This window comes from Pantherophis guttatus, chromosome 3, assembly GCF_059756535.1.
Source record: "Pantherophis guttatus breed Tessera chromosome 3, ASM5975653v1, whole genome shotgun sequence".
Classification (NCBI taxonomy): domain Eukaryota; kingdom Metazoa; phylum Chordata; class Lepidosauria; order Squamata; family Colubridae; genus Pantherophis; species Pantherophis guttatus.
The window spans coordinates 64,406-80,659 of record NC_142065.1 but is presented as its reverse complement, the minus strand read 5'-3'; the positions used below and the strand labels follow the sequence as shown (position 1 = coordinate 80,659).

At 44.3% G+C, this 16,254-nt stretch overlaps 1 protein-coding gene across 7 annotated transcripts in view; it reads left to right on the top strand.

Annotated features, from left to right (window-relative positions):
* STAG3 (STAG3 cohesin complex component) overlaps positions 1-16,254 on the top strand; it is a 74,530-nt gene that overhangs the window by 36,336 nt on the left and 21,940 nt on the right. For 4 of the 7 annotated variants that reach the window (XM_087888878.1, XM_087888877.1, XM_087888876.1 and 1 more), the window contains 7 exons: positions 29-121; positions 484-573; positions 736-936; positions 12,963-13,033; positions 13,196-13,283; positions 13,425-13,508; positions 13,584-13,673. In XM_087888878.1, the coding sequence (XP_087745004.1) occupies positions 29-121; positions 484-573; positions 736-936; positions 12,963-13,033; positions 13,196-13,283; positions 13,425-13,508; positions 13,584-13,673 (717 nt within the window). Of the gene's footprint in view, positions 1-28; positions 122-483; positions 574-735; positions 937-12,962; positions 13,034-13,195; positions 13,284-13,424; positions 13,509-13,580; positions 13,674-16,254 lie in introns of all 7 variants that reach the window. The other 3 variants (XM_087888874.1, XM_087888875.1, XM_034424130.3) reach the window with 1 other exon arrangement.

Genomic DNA, 16,254 nt, shown 5'->3' with positions numbered 1-16,254 from the left:
CCTTCTCTTCTTCTTTCTGCTTTGTCAGGTGTTTTCTGCTCGGGAACGCAAAGTGCAGTCTGAAGAGCGTTTAAGACTCGCACAGCATTTTGTCCCTCTACTGCCCCAGCTGTTAGCTAAGGTGAATGCATTCATCTCTTACTAAACAGGAGGAGAAACCAAAGCATTGTGTTCTTGTTGGGATGTGGCACTGCCTGTTGGTTCTAGGTGGCTGTTCCAAAGTTGCTTTTCAACTTTTTCTTCCCCTTGAAAATGTTTTGCTTCAGTTTTTCTTCAGTTCTGACTGAATGATGGGGAATGGAAGAAGGATTTGTATTCTTTGCAATCATCTGGTCCCTAGCACTCTTTGAAAGTCATTGAGGCCACTTGGGGATTTATCTGTCCACTCAGGGTCCTGGATGTTGATGCACTTGGCTTTCCTTGCAAAGAGCAGCATGTTCTATTAGTACCCTCAGTCCTCACTTCTCTGCTCTGTCTTGGCAGTTCTCTGCTGATGCTGAGAAAGTAGGACCTCTGCTGGAGGCTTTGCGTTATTTTGACCTAACTCATTACAGCTCAGGCCGTCTGGAGAAGGTAGGAGACTCTTGTCATTACTCTGCCTCTCTCCCCCTGTACCTTGTTTCTCCTAAGGAGACTCTTCCTCCTGCTTCCCCCAAAAGTCCAAATCCATCCCCCTCCCGCCCCCAAGGCTTGCGCTTGGACACTGCTGAGATGACTCTCTCTGTCTCCTCCCAGTACTTAGACTTGCTGCTGAGCCAGCTAAAGGAAGTGGTGGAAAAGCACACCAGCAGTGAAGTGCTGGAGCTGGCTTCCCAGACTCTCCAGCTGTTCTGCCGCACAGAGTTTGCTTTCTACAGCCGTGTGGATTTTGCTCGTAGCTGCATTATGGACTATCTGGCGGATAAATTCCAGCACGAGGCTACTGAACTCCTCCAGGTAGAAGAACTGCACCCCATGGCAGCTGTTTAGGCACAAATGAATTTTCAGAGTGGGAGCAGTTTGATGATAGGATTCTGCTTTGGAGTACATGAAGAACTGCCTTGAAATGTGGGCCTGGAGAAGGGTGCCTAGTTCAGGCAGAAGGATTCTGGTTCCTTCCAGAAGTTTTAAGTATTTATTAGTCACAATTGACATAATCGTAGTAAAGGAGCAATAGATTGTGGCCTACTTTGTCAAATGCCTTACTAAAGTCCCAAGTATTTCATTGGTCCCACTGATTTAGTCACTAGACGGACTTGCACACTGGGACCTATCCAACAAAATGTAATTCATTGTGAAGAAAAACTTAGGTTTTACACTTAGGCAACAAAAACCAAATATACAGGTATAGAATAGATGGCACCTGGCTGGACAACAGTAATTATGAGAGGGATCTTGAAGACCTAGTAAAGAACCACTTAAGCATGAGCCAGCAGTGTGCTGCAGCTGCCAAAAAGGCCGATGCAGTCCTAGGCTGCCTTAACAGAGGGACAGAATCAAGATCACATGAATCAAGTGTTAGTACCACTATATATTGCTTTAGTAAGACCACACCTGGAATACTGCGTCCAGTTGTGGTAACCACAATATAAAAAAGATGTAGAGCTTCTAGAAAGAATACATATGACGAAAGGTTGCAAGAACTGGATATATCAAGCCTAACAAAGGGAAGGACTAGAGGTGACCTGATAGCAGTTGGGATGGCTGACAAGGACTATGCGGAGCACGGGGGGTATGTGGAAGGCTCTGTAGCAGGACAGGATGATTGTGATGGAGCTGTGCCAGGAACGTTGGGAAATCCGAGAGAGAGTGGCCAGACAAATAGTCGGCTGTGCAGGCAGGAGGAGAAGCACAGCTGCAGCCAGCCAGCGGAGGAGAGGAGGAGTTGCTGCCCCTGCTCGATCAAAGGTCATGTATAGTTAAGCAGAGAGAGGCGCAAAGGAGGTTGGTGAGGCTGGTCACGAGGCAGCCTCTCCTCTCCTAATGAGACACACCAATCAACGCCTGTTTACTTTGGTGTTTGACGCCTGGAGGTAGTTGGACACAATGTTACATAATCTAGCCATCTGTGAATACTCTGGACCATTGCCTTGAAATCATTGAGTTGAACATGACCATGTTGCCATTGTTGTGTCTTGAACCCATTGATTTTATTTTATTTTATTTATTTATTTAATTTGTATACTGCCCTTCTCCCAAGGGGACTCAGGGCGATGAACAGCCAAAATTAAAATACATCCAAATCCAAAAGTTAAGATAATTAAAAAAGATTAAATCAATCGGCCTCCCATTTTAAAACCCCAAGTCTATAAAATTTAAAAAATCCCATTAAAAACCCTTTAGGCTAGGCCGGCTTGCTGGAACAAATAAGTCTTCAGGGCCTTACGGAAGGTCCGGAGGTCCGGGATCAGTCGTATTCCAGGAGGTAGCTCATTCCACAGGGCGGGTGCCCCCACAGAGAAGACTCTCCCCCTGGAGGCCGCCAGCCGACATTGCTTGACCGACGGCACCCCGAGGAGGCCCTCTTTGTGAGAGCGTATTGGCCGGTGGGAGGTTATCGGTAGCAGCAGGCGGTCTCATAAGTACCCTGGCCCAAAGCCATGGAGCACTTTAAAGATGAGAACCAACACCTTAAAGCACACCTGGAAGACCACCAGGAGCCAGTGCAGCTCGCGCAGGAGAGGTGTTACATGGGAGCTCCACGTCGCTCCCATAATCACCTGCGCGGCCGCATTCTGGACCAGATGGAGCCTCCGGGTGCTCCTCAAGGGGAGCCCCATGTAGAGAGCGTTGCAGTAGTCCAGGCGAGACGTGACGAGGGCATAGGTGACTGTGCATAAGGAGTCCCGATCCAGAAAGGGGCACAACTGGCGTATCAGGCGAACCTGATAAAAAGCCCCCCTGGTCACGGCTGTCATATGCTCTTCTAAAGACAGCCGTGTGTCCAGGAGGACACCTAAGTTGCGAGCCCTCTCTGTGGGGGTCAATGACTCTCCCCCAATAGCCAGCGATGGCACCAGATGGCTATATCGGGACGCCGGCATCCACAGCCACTCGGTCTTGGAAGGGTTGAGTCGAAGCCTGTTCCTCCCCATCCAGACCCGCACAGCCTCCAGACACTGGGACATTACTTCGAGGGCATCATTGGGGTGGTTGGGTGGAGATGTACAGCTGAGTATCATCAGCGTACAGTTGGCAACGCACCCCAAAACCACGGATGATCTCACCTAGCAGCTTCACATAAATGTTGAACAAGAGCGGCGAGATGCCGACCCTTGCGGCACCCCGCAAACGAGGCGCCTTGAGGTCGACCTCTGCCCCCCTGCCAACACAGACTGCGACCGGTCGGAGAGATAGGAGGAGAACCACCGCAGCATGGTGCCTCCCACCCCAAAGCCCTCCAACTGACGCAGCATGATACCATGGTCGATGGTATCAAAAGCCGCTGAGAGATCTAACAGGACCAGGACAGAGGAGCAACCCCTGTCGCGAGCCCTCCAGAGATCATCCACCAATGCGACCAATGCCGTCTCCGTGCTGTACACAGGTCTGAAGCCGGACTGGCACGGATCTAGATAAGACAGTTTCATCCAGATACTGCGGAAGCTGTCGCGCAACCACATTCTCAACAACCTTCGCAATAAAGCGAAGGTTGGAGACAGGACAGTAATTTGCCAGAACAGCCGGGTCCAGAGAAGGCTTCTTGAGGAGGGGCCTCACCACCGCCTCTTTCAAGGCGGCAGGCAAGAAACCCTCACTCAGAGAAGCATTTATAATCCTCTGGAGCCAGCCTCGTGTAACTTCCCTGGTGGCCAGTACCAGCCAGGAAGGACACAGGTCCAATAAACATGTGGTTGCATTTAGCTTCCCCAGAATCCTGTCCACATCCTCAGAAGTCACAGGATCGAACCCCTCCCAGATAACATTCTCAAGGCCGGCCTCAGTCACCTCGCCGGAATCTACCCAGTCAGAGTCCAAGCCTTCCCGAATGGAGGCATCAATTCCCAAATTGATGCCTCCATTGTGCCTTGAACCTGCTGGTTTTGTGTTGTCGTTGTTGGGCCTTGAACCCATTGAAGTCAATTTGCCCTCTGTCATGGCCCCGTCAGAGCCTGAGTCTGTGGAGGTGGACGAGCCGGAGCTGGGGCTGACGGAGGTCAAGGGTGCGGTCTCGTTGGCTCCGGAGGAATGCGGAGAGGAGCAGGACAAGACAGCCCAGGTCCCTCAGGCCTGGAATGGCTTACCAGCAGGGAAGAATGGGTAGGATGATCGAGAGGAGGGAAGGGAGGGCAGGCAGTGAAGAGGAGGAGTGATGGAGCTCAGGCGACAAGCAAGGACCGCCCCCTCCTGAACCCCGAGCATAGAGAGTGGAGAGGAGGCGGGAACAGCACAGGCCGATCCAATAACTCGGGAGGAGAGCGCCCCGCCCCTCTTCACAAGGCACACCTGGGGACTGAGACGCTGTGGGGAGGGGCGCTTGTCGGGAACAAGTGCTGAACTCGTGGAGTTTTGTGTGTCGTTGCTGCTGTTCGCTGGATTTATTGCTGCCCTATCCCTTTGCCTCACTGGACTTATTGCCTTGAAGCCATCCTGCTAACGGTGTTTTGCTGGACTACTCGCAGCCAGAGGCTGCTGGAGGTGTGTGTGAGCGCTTTGCTCCAGAACTTGCCATAAACGTGGGAGTGTTTGGGGGAAAGTTGGGGCAATAAAGGGGAGTTTGAACTATCAGCTGGCTGTGTTGCCTCTGTGCCTTGTCCCGGGTCATCACTCCTTCCTTGTGCCTTGAACTCATTGGAGACTGTGTTGCTTTCATTGTGCCTTGAACCCATTGATGGTAAGTTGCCATTGTCTGGAACCAGCTGGAGTTGTGTTGTCTCTGTTGCATCTTGAACCCGTGTTTGCCTTGGCTATACCTTCAACTCTGAGTGTCGTGAGGGCTGTTGTTCCACCAGTGCTGTTCCCATGTCTTAGGCACAAAAGAGACTGTGGCCTAGTTTCTTCCATTGCTTGCTACATCCAAGTTGTTTAGAACAGACTTTAAAAAGACTTCTCACAGAGTTGGGACTGGGGAATGACTACAGGGTTGGTTGTATGAAATAAACACACTTACTCCACTTGTGCTATGTGTGTGAGGACTGGGGCAGGACAGTAGTCTTTCAGTATTTGGTGGGGAGTGGCTGTCACAAAGAAGAAGGAGACAATCTATTCTCCAAGCACCTGAGCACAGAACAAGAAATAATGGATGGAAGCTTACCAAAGATAGATCCAACCTAGGAGAAATTTCCTGACAGTGAAAACAATTAACCAGTGGAACGGCTTGCCTCCAGAAGTTGTGGGTGCTCCATCACTGGAGGTTTTTAAGAAGAGATTGGACAACCATTTGACTGGAATGGTATAAGGACACCTGGCATGGGCATGGGCATGGGCTTGGTCTAGAAGACCTTGAATGGTCCCTTCCAACTTTATTATTCTGACTACACCTGTACGAGAATCCATGACACCAAAAATGAAAACCCTGTTGAAAGTGTTTAGATAAATATTAAGGGAAAAGAAGCAATATTTTTTTTTATTTAAAAAGTTTTAACAATCATTACAACAATTTCCCCCCCATCGCCCCCTCTCCCTCCAACCCCCCTCCCCCCCGACACCCACCCCCCGGACTTCCCAGAGCAAAAACAGGGTATAGCATAACAAACATAAACTAAAATAGGCTAACTTTCTGTGGTCTCCAAACTCCCCCTTGCTCTTTAATTCCCCTTTCAACTAACTAAACATATTCAAAAAGAAAATATAGATTTCATTCATAAGCTATTTGAAACTTTTTAGTCCGATATTTGTTTTGAATATAGTCAATCCATCTCCATTCCAGTATATATCTTTCATTTGAATGGTCCTTCAAATACGCTTCAAATTTTAGCCATCTCTGCTAAATTCGCTACTTTTAGTGTCCATTCTTCAATAGTAGGCAAGTCTTCCTTCTTCCAGTACTGTGCCACCAAGAGTCTGGCTGCTGTTATTAAATTTAAAATCAACTTAGTCTCTATAACAGTACAATCTGTAATTATGCCTAACAAAAAGAACTGTGGAGTAAATTTTATCTTTTTGAGAATATTTTGAATAATCCACCATATTTTTATCCAAAATGCCTTAATTTTTTTACATGTCCACCATATATGATAATACGTGGCATCATCACATTCACATCTCCAACACTTAGGTTGCAAACTTGGATACATACAGGCTAGCTTTTTAGGATCCAGATGCCATCTATAAAACATTTTATAAAAATTATCTCTTAAATTTTGGGCTTGTGTGAACTTCACATTTCTAACCCATATTTTTTCCCATGTTTCCATCATTATTGGTTCTTCAATATTTTGTGCCCACTTTATCATACAGTCCTTAACTAACTCCGTTTCTGAATCTATTTCTACCAACGCATTATACAACCTTTTTATATGCATTTGACTTTGATCTCTAATCTGTTTTACCAAGTTCTCCTCATTTTACAGAAAACCAATTTTCTGATCTTCTCTCCATCTAGCTTGCAACTGTACATATTGAAACCATGTTCGAATTGCCCTTTCTTCTCTTAGTTGATTCAAAGATTTTAATTGTAGTATACCTCTTTCCTTGTTAAGAAGCTCTTTATATGTAATCACATCCTGCCTTTGCTCTACACTTATATTCTGTATTGCGTGTCTGGGTATTGCCCACAATGATAACTTCTCGTTTAGTTTATACTTGTACTTTTTCCAGACACGCAATAAAGCATTCCTTAATATATGACTTTTAAAAGTCTTGTCCACTTTCTTATCATATAATAAATAAGCATGCCACCCGTAAACCAAATCATATCCCTCAATATTCAATATTCTTTCTTCTGTTAAATTCATCCAATCGCTCATTGCTGATAAAACAGCTGCCTCATAATATAGTCTTAAATTAGGCATTTTGAGACCTCCTCCTTCACGTATATCCTGCATTATTTTTTGTTTTATTCTCGGTCTCTTCCCTGCCCAAACAAAGTTATTAAAATCCTTCTGCCATATCTTCAAATTCTCATCTTTTTTAAGTATTGGTATCATTTGAAAAAGAAACAAAAACTTAGGTAAAACATTCATTTTTACTGCTGCTATTCTTCCTAACAAGGATAATTGTAATTTTTTCCAGTTTTTCATCTCTCGCTGTATTTTTTGCCACAACGGATCATAATTATACTTAAATAATTTCGTATTTGATGTCATAATATAGACCCCTAAATACTTAACTTTTTTTACAATTTCAAATCCTGTTAGTCTTTCTAATTCTTCTTTTTGATTTATTTTTTAATAAATAATTAGAAAAATTTTTCTAATTCTTCTTTTTGATTTATTTTTATTTTTAGTTATTTTTTAATATTTTAAAAATATTTTTTAATATTTTTAGTTATTTTCGTTTTCCCTGCATTTATTTTAAATCCAGATACTTGTCCATATTGATTAATTATATCCATTAGACCTACAACCGACTGTAATGGTTGGGTTAAAGTAACAACCAAGTCGTCTGCGAATGCTCGTAATCTATAGTCATACTGCCTAATCTTAATTCCACTTATTTTGTCTGACTCACGTATCTTACTTAACAAAAATTCCAAAGTCAAGATGAACAATAATGGAGACAAAGGGCATCCTTGTCTTGTTCCTTTTTCTATATTAAAAGTATCTGTTAAACTACCATTAATTATTATTTGCGCTGTTTGTTTCTGGTATATTGCCTTAATAGATTTTGTGAAATGTTCTCCAAACTGCATCTTTTCTATTATTTTCAATAAAAATTGCCAATTCAATCGATCAAATGCTTTCTCTGCATCAAGAAATATCAGCACCGCAGGGATTTGGTTGTTCTTCCCCAAATACTCCAATAGGTTAACAACTTGCCTTACATTACTCTTCATTTGTCTACCATTTATAAAACCAGTTCGATCATCATGAATCATTTGTTGCATGACTGTCATTAACCTATTTGCTAATATTTTAGCAAAAATCTTGTAATCTGTATTTAAGAGTAATATGGGCCTATAATTTTTTGGCTAGGTGTGGTCTTGCTCCTTCTTTGGAATCAAAGAAATATAAACTGTCCTCTAAGATGGGGGTACATCTCCTCCAGATTGTATATTAGTAAATAATTCTTTAAGTGGTCCCACCATTTCTAACTGCAAATGTTTATAATAAGCAGCTGTCAAACCATCCGTCCCAGGAGCTTTACCCACTTTCAACTGCTTAATTGCAAACATAATCTCCTCAGTGGTTATCGATTGATTTAAACCCTCCCTTTGCTCTTTTGTAATTGTAGGAATATTCTCTTTCTGTGAATATGTATCTATATCTGTACGTTGAATTTTATCACTAGCATACAACCTTGTATAAAATTCTAAAAATGCTTTTTTAATCATATTTTGCTGATAAACCTCTTTACCTTTGTATTCTATTTTCTCTATAGTCCGTGACTTTTGTTTTTTCCTTAACAAATATGCTAACCACCTCCCTGGTTTTTTAGCATTACAAAAAATATTATGTTTAGCATATTGCAAATTAGTTGCGACCTGATCAGCCATTAACATATTAAATTGCCCTCGCAATAAATTGATTGCCTCTTTTATTTTCTTATCTGCCGGGTTCAATATCAAAGCTTGTTCTTTTTTTCTGATTATTTCTTCTTCTAAATCCTTCCTTTTTTTTCCTGTTTGTGTCTATATTTATTATTCAAATATATCAAAATGCCTCTCATATATGCTTTACTTGCATCCCAAACCATTTCCATAGATGTACCCTTATGCATATTTATAATAAAAAATTCTTTCATAAATTTTTTACATTCTTTTACATTTTCCTCATATCTAAACAGATTTTCATTTAACCTCCAAGACCTCTTAGATCTCCTTCCATACTCTAATTCCATTCAAACTGAACTATGATCCGTTAAAACTCTTTAGACAAATCTTCGTCTTCTTCACCCTGGAAAAGAAATCATTTGTAATTAATATAAAATCAATCCTGGAGAAAGATTGATGTCTATCAGAAAAAATATTCTGAAAAATATTTCTTTGGGGTTTCTCTCTCGCCAGATATCTCTCAGTTCCATATCCTCCATCATTTCAAAAAACGATTTTGGCAATCTGGCACGCGTTGAAATGTTCTGCAAGAGCCCCTTCTTATCTTTTTTAGTGTCCAAAACTCCATTCCAATCACCCAATAAAATACATGATTTATAGTCCCATTGTAGTAACTTGGAATGTAAAAGCTTATAAAATTTTTCCTGTTGTTGGTTCGGTGCGTAGATGCCAATTAAAAGTATTTTTTCTCTAAGTTCAATTGCTATAAATCTTCCTTGATCATCTGCTTCAATTAATTTGGCAGTTAGGTCTTTTTTTAGGTATATAACTATACCATTATTCTTCTCGGGAGCAGATGCAACAAAATGTATACCTAACCTTGCATTTATTAAGTATTTTTGATCTTTACTTCTAATATGAGTCTCTTGTAAACAAATTACATCATTTTTAAACTGTTTCAAATAATGAAATATTTTTCTCCTCTTTTGTGGTGAATTTAGGCCATTAACATTCCAGGTCAAAAATCTAGTTGCCATTCTTGGCCCCTTGAAGCACTTGGAGCATCTGCTGGAAATCTCCATGCATTTTACTTTTTGGCCTTGCTCCTCCCACTGCTTCTGTTTTTGTAATATCTTGAATCATTTGAAGTTGCTGTACTCTTAATTCTTCTTGACGCTTGGCTGCTCCTCGAGTCTGTCTTTGATCCTTAGGTTCTTCTATCTCCAAAGCTTGAACAGTAGTCGAAAATTGTATTAATTCTTTTTGAATAATCAAATCACCCTTTTGGGCCTGTGCCAACAGTTCTTTCTCCCCCTTTCTTTCTCCCTCTATTTCCGTCTTCCTTCTAGCTTCCTGGGGCTGTGGGCATCCAGCCTTTAAAACATTGGTATAGAAATCTCTTGCCTTCCACACTGAATTGAGACGATATCTTTCTCCTGAATAATTCACCACTAGACCAGCTGGAACTTCCCATCTATACTATATCTGATGGTATCTCAGTTCTTCTACCAGAAAGGCATAATCCTTTCTGGCTCTCAACATTTTGGGGGGGAATTTTTTTCAATGTTAAAAGCTCCTGCCCCTGCACTTGAAGTTTATTTTTAAAAGTGACTTGTAGGATTTCATTACGTAGTCTCTTTGTTGTAAAATAAACTATAATGTCTCTTGGTAGATGTTTCTGTCTGGCCACCCATGAATTGACACGATAAATTTTGTCAATTTGCCGTTCAAAATTTGCTTTTTGATCTCCCATTATCTGTGCAAATGCTTCTGAAAAGATCTCTCTCAAATTCTCTTGCTTATTTTCCTTGAGGCCTCTTATTCTCAGAGCAAATTCCATTTCTCTATATTGTATCATTATCACATCAGCCTCTGCTCTTTCCATCTTGTCCTGGACCTCCCCCATTTTATTTTCCAAGTTCTCATTAGTCTGCTTAATTTTTTCCACTTTTTCATCTACTGCTTCAATATGTCCTGCCAATCCTTGTACTGCCATAATAATATCTTCTCTAATTTCTTGGTTTCGTTTTTGAATAGTCCTTTGACTTGGGCTATCTCTTCACCTACCTCTCGAGTTTGCTCCTGAAACATTGAAGCAATTTTTTTTTCTGTAACAGAGGCTTGTGTTTTGAGGGCTTCCTGCAACATTTCAAATGTTAATATTGTTGGTTCCGTTGGAACAGAGAGAGATTGCAGTCTGGACGTTTGAGCTGGCGAAGTCCCAGCACTTTTGGGGACAATAGCCTTAATTTGTTTTGAAGCCATTTTTAGTTTCCAATTTAAATTTAATCAGCTGCCAGAACAATAGATCCACCAAATCCAGAAATCAGTCTTTAAATAATATCAATCCTTTTTTTAAAAAAAATCACTGCTGTAATCTTTGATCTTCTCCTTTTTTTAAAAAAAAACACAAATCTCTAATTTTGAACAGAGGCTGCCAACACTAAAAGAAACTTTCCTTTTTAACTTTCGCTTTCATGCCCCATTAGAGCTCAATCGCCATCTTGGTTTCACTTTCTTCCCTTAATAAGTCAGAAGGAAGTAATACACATTTGGAGTTAAAGTTCAGTACTTGCAGATCTAATCTCTCCTGAGTTTGCTCAGCCTGCTTCTGAATGATGTTTATTCAAGCATTGTTTGCAGGGGTGGTCGCAGCGTCTTCTTCTGCTTAAAGCAGAAACGTCCCGGATCCGGAGCTCTGTCGGGCTTCCAGGGAGTTCTCACCCTTCGAGCCCCAGAATTGTTCCTGGGGCTCCTTGGGGAGCTCTACCTACGCCCGTCTGCTCTCTTCCTCCCCTTTTCCCGGGGAGAAAGTTTCGAAGCCGCTAGACAGCTGATTTGTGCTGTTCTAGCGGCTTTACGAGATCGCGGGGCTGGCGCTCAAGAAAAGAGCGTCCTCGGCGCCTGCGGTGCCACCGGAAGTCCGGAAAAGAAGCAATAATGACGTGGCTGTAGGCATGTGCTTTAAGCCAATTCAGAAGAAGATGGGAGAAGAAAGAGACAGTCTTGCTCCCATATTCCAAGAAGGGGGGAGGGGGAAGCAGACACAGGAAAAGGAGGATGGAGAAGGGCGGCATATAAATCAATTAAAAAAAAAAAAGGCCAATCAGCTTGACAACATTCAGGAAAATCCTAGAAAACATAATGAAGCAGTTGGTTTGTAGGCATTTAGAAAGGGACGAGGTGATTTCCAGATCCGCCAGCACGGGTCATGCCGACGAATCAGCCACCCTGAGTCTCCGGAGAAAGGCGGCATATAAATTGAATTAATAAATTAATAATAAATTTTTAAAAATCTTACTGCTTTCTTTAAATTAATTTAAATGGAATTAACTTGTTTGACAATGTGACTTGATTGGTGGACTAAGGGAACGAAGCCCCATGCTTAGACTTCATTGAGGCATTTGATAAAGTAGACTAGGGTCTCCCTGATAAACCGGAACAGTGACAGATGGATAGCCTTGTTTCTAGGTGGATTTGCGGTTGACTGGATGACGGGGGACAACATTCAGACCTTAGTGGTCTACATGGAAGGAGGGATATGTAGCAGGACACCTCAGGGTTCCTTCCTTGGACCCAGTAGCCTTCATCAAAGACTGAGATGAAGGAACTGACGAGAAGTTGTGGACCACACAAAGCCGGGGCGGGGGGTGTTTGCTAGCATTCCAGAAGACGTGCTGGAAATTCAAAAAGACCTTGAGGGGCTTTTAACTTTGGTCCTTAGGCAGCAACATGTTCATTGGTGAGAAATGCAAAAATTAGATGCACAGATAGAAGATGGGGATCCTTGGCTCTTAGTATTTGTGAGAAGAATCTGGGTGTCGCGGTAGATCTCAGACTAAGCTTGAGCCAGCAAGGTGCCACAGCTGCCAAAAGAGCCAATGCAATTTTGGGCTGTGTAACTGAAAAGAGTACAAAGAGTGACAAGGATAGTAAAAGGCTTGGCATCTAAATCCTACCAAGAGCAATTGAACTCGGTACATTTAGCCTAAAGAAGGGAAAGCTGAGCAGAGATAGAACAGAAGTCTTCCAATCCATGAAGGGAAGTCACAGGGCGGACAGTGTGGATTTATTCCTTGTAATGTCCTTTGAGGGCAAGATGAACCAGCAGCCTCCAATGGGAGATCCAGACTTGAAATAAGGAGGATTTACTTGCGTGGGAGACTATTAAGGAGTAGGACAGGCTGCCTTCTGAAGTGATGGGTGCTCAGTCACTAGAGGTTTTCAAGAAACGATTGAGCCATATTTTTGTCAGGAATAGTGTGAGGGTTCCTACTGTAAGCATGGGGTTGGGTCTCTGTGTACCTTCCACATCTATGATTCTTTGTCTCTGGATATTCCTCTCGGGTGGAGGAGAAGCGCCTTGCATCGTATCTCTGTTTCTTTGTAGTCCTCATTTTCTGAGGAGGAGGAGGTGTACAGCATGGCTACCACTTTGAGACGCATTGCCTTCTTCCACAGGTGAGTGGAAATTATTCAATCTGGCCATTTTGTCCAAGATTCCTGCTCTTGAAGGAGGTCTCTGCTTTTAGACACCTTCCTCCTCTGCACCTGTCCTAAATAGAGGCATGGCATCCCTGGGGAATGTCCAGGAACTGGCCCTTGTGCCCTTTTCATCCGCAGTGCCCACGACCTGACTCCGTGGAGGTTCTTTGAGCCCTGCGTCCGTCTCCTGCGCCACCTGCTGAACACAGGCGAGGCGTGCGAGCAGGTACTGGGCCAACTGATCTGAGCCAGAAACAGTTGGGGACCTCTCTTCTTGGGCCACATTCTTCCTCAGCTGCGCTTCCGTGTTTTTCTTGCGCCCATGGGGATCCGATGCCTGCCTGCTGCCTCCCGTTTCTCCTTGCAGGTGGTGATTCCTGCCATGACTTGCGCCCACTTCTCGCTGCTCTGGGAACTGTCCCACTGCTCAGCCGGGGCCCTCCCTGATCAGGTGAGCGGGTTTTGGGGATCTTTTGCCATGGCCCTTACTGCCAGGCTTTCATGATTGCCTTTTCATCCCCAGCAGCATCTGCTCAGCCTCAAGGACAAAGTGGCTGCCTTTTGCTCCCTCTGCCAGAGCTGCCTCATGGACATGGAGCCCTGTATCCAGAAGCAGGTGAGGGACGTCTGAGCCGTGGGGGGTGTGGTGGGGTGGGATGAGAAGGGCCGCCCACTTGAGCAGGAGCAGGGGCTTGCTGGGCCAGTCTTTGACATTTCCTATCTGTCTCTACAGTGCAACGGGTCAAGTGAATACCAGGTGGGAGAAAGGGGCTTGTGAGCTGCAGCGTTCCCAGTGGTGGAATTCAATTTTTTTTACTACTGGTTCTATGGGCATGGCTTGGTGGGCTTGGTGGATGTGGCTTGGTGGGCGTGGCAGGGGAATGATACTGCAAAAACTCCATTCCAACCCCACTCCAGGGGGAAGGATATTGTAAAATCTCCATTCCCACCCCATTCTGGGGCTAGACAAAGGTGGTATTTGCCGGTTCTCCAAATGACTCAAAATTTCAGCTACTGGTTCCCCAGAACCTCTCAGAACCTGCTGAATTTCACCCCTGAGTGTACCTCATCTGTTGTGGCCCGCCAGCGGCCTGCGTGGATCGTGGCTGATCCTGATGAAGAGGAGGCTGGTGTGGTGTCGCGCCAGCAGCCTGCACAGCCAGCGCTCGCATTGGACAGTGAGGAGGCTGAAGAGAATGTGGTGCCAGAGGCAGAGACTCAGCCAGGGCCTTCAGAACCTCCAGAGGTTCCTTCAAGTGGATAGAGCGAAGTGGAGGAGCCTCTCCTCAATGCTCGAGCACGCAGGGCTGCCAAAAGGCAGGAGTGGCTACTCAGGAGGAGGAGGTCTACTCAAGAGTAGGGCTTGAGGATAATTGGCCACCAATAGGCCACTTAGCCTATTTAAGTCGCACGCAGCTCATGCTTTTTTGCTGGAAACAACTCGTATTTATAATCAGAGTATTTTGGTTTATCATATCTTGCTTTTTGGGCTGGTTGCCAACCTTTGCCGGTCTTGTTTATTCTTGCTACTTAATAAATTTGATAAGGACCGTTGGTGTGTGTCAATCTCGGAAATCCGGAGCTGGGGCAGAACATCATCAAAGGCCTTAAACTGTAACTTTAAGAGGGGAGTGTGTCTGTGTATGTCTGTGTGTGTGTGTGGTCCTAAAGTGAGGACTTCTCATTCAGGGACAGTTCCAAATTACAACAGTGTAGAAAGTGGAGGGGGGGAGAGGAAGAACCTATGACTGATCATCAGGAGTTGCGGCAATTGCACCATCACCATTTCTCCCCTGCCCTGCCTGTTTCCACAAGCAAAGTCAGTGGGGAAGCTGGAAGGAGATCTTGGGTTGCTCCTACAGCCCTGCCGGGTTTTCTCCTGAGAGACCCCAGCAGTGTGGCTGTTGGTGTCCTGTAGCGCCTGCCTGCCCACAGCGCCCTCCTGTGCTTTGTAATGCCTGCTCTGTAGCCCCCTTTTGTGGCACTGGTCCTCCATAGCGCCTGTGTGCCTGGGCCACGGTTTCAACACTTCTTCCCACATTGGGGTCATGTGAGGTCCCCTATTAATAACCTTCATGTTCCTCACTGAAAGATGGTAAGGGCGATTGCAGGGATTGTTGTCGCTAAGCGATGCGATCACATGATGTCACACTTTACGACTACCTTTCTTAGTGATGAAAATTCCAGCCCCAATCGTTGTCGTAACCCGAGGACTACCTGCAAGACTTGTAAGAATGAATTTTGGGAGAGATTGTAGAACACTAATGCAAAAGGACATTTATCAGCAGTAGTTAAACGAGATGAATTACTTTTTTAAATGAGCAGATCCTTTTTAGTGTACTTCTACAAAAGTGAATACTTAAAAATATTTAGGATGCCTCTAAGTGTAACTCTGCCCTGTTCAGTACTTTTTGCTATAAAAATCAGTGGTGATGGTACTTATTTATTTATTTATTTATTTATTATTTAAATTTTTATACCGCCCTTCTCCCGAAGGACTCAGGGTGGTGTACAGCCAACACTAAAACACACATATACAAAAAATTTAAAAGCAATTTAAAAATATATTAAATAATTTGGCCCCAGTATTATTAAAAAACTAAAACAACCATTAAAATTCATGTTTAGGCCAGCCCAGCTTGTTGGAACAATAACGTCTTGAGGGCACGGCGAAAGGTGTGTAGGTCAGGGATCATCCATATCTCCAGGGGCAACTCATTCCAGAGGGCAGGTACCCCCACAGAGAAGGCTGTCCCCCTGGGGATCGCCAGTCGACATTGTTTGACCGATGGCACCCTGAGGAGTCCCTCTCTGTGGGAGCGTATTGGCCGGTGGGATGCTATCGGTAGCAGAAGGTGATCTCGTAAGTACCCAGGTCCTAAGCCACAGAGCGCTTTAAAGATGGTAACCAACACCTTTAATCGCACCGGAAGACCACTGGGAGCCAGTGCAGCTCGCGCAGGAGAGGTGTTACATTGGTGCGCCGTGTCGCTCCCATAATCACCCGCGTGGCTGCATTCTGGACCAGTTGGAGCCTCCGAGTGCTCTTCAAGGGGAGCCCCATGTAGAGAGCATTACAGTAGTTCAGACAGGAGGTGACGAGGGCATGAGTGACCATGCGCAAGGAGTCCCAGTCCAGAAAGGGACACAGCTGGTGAATCAGGCGAACCTGATAAAAAGCCCCCCTGGCCACAGGC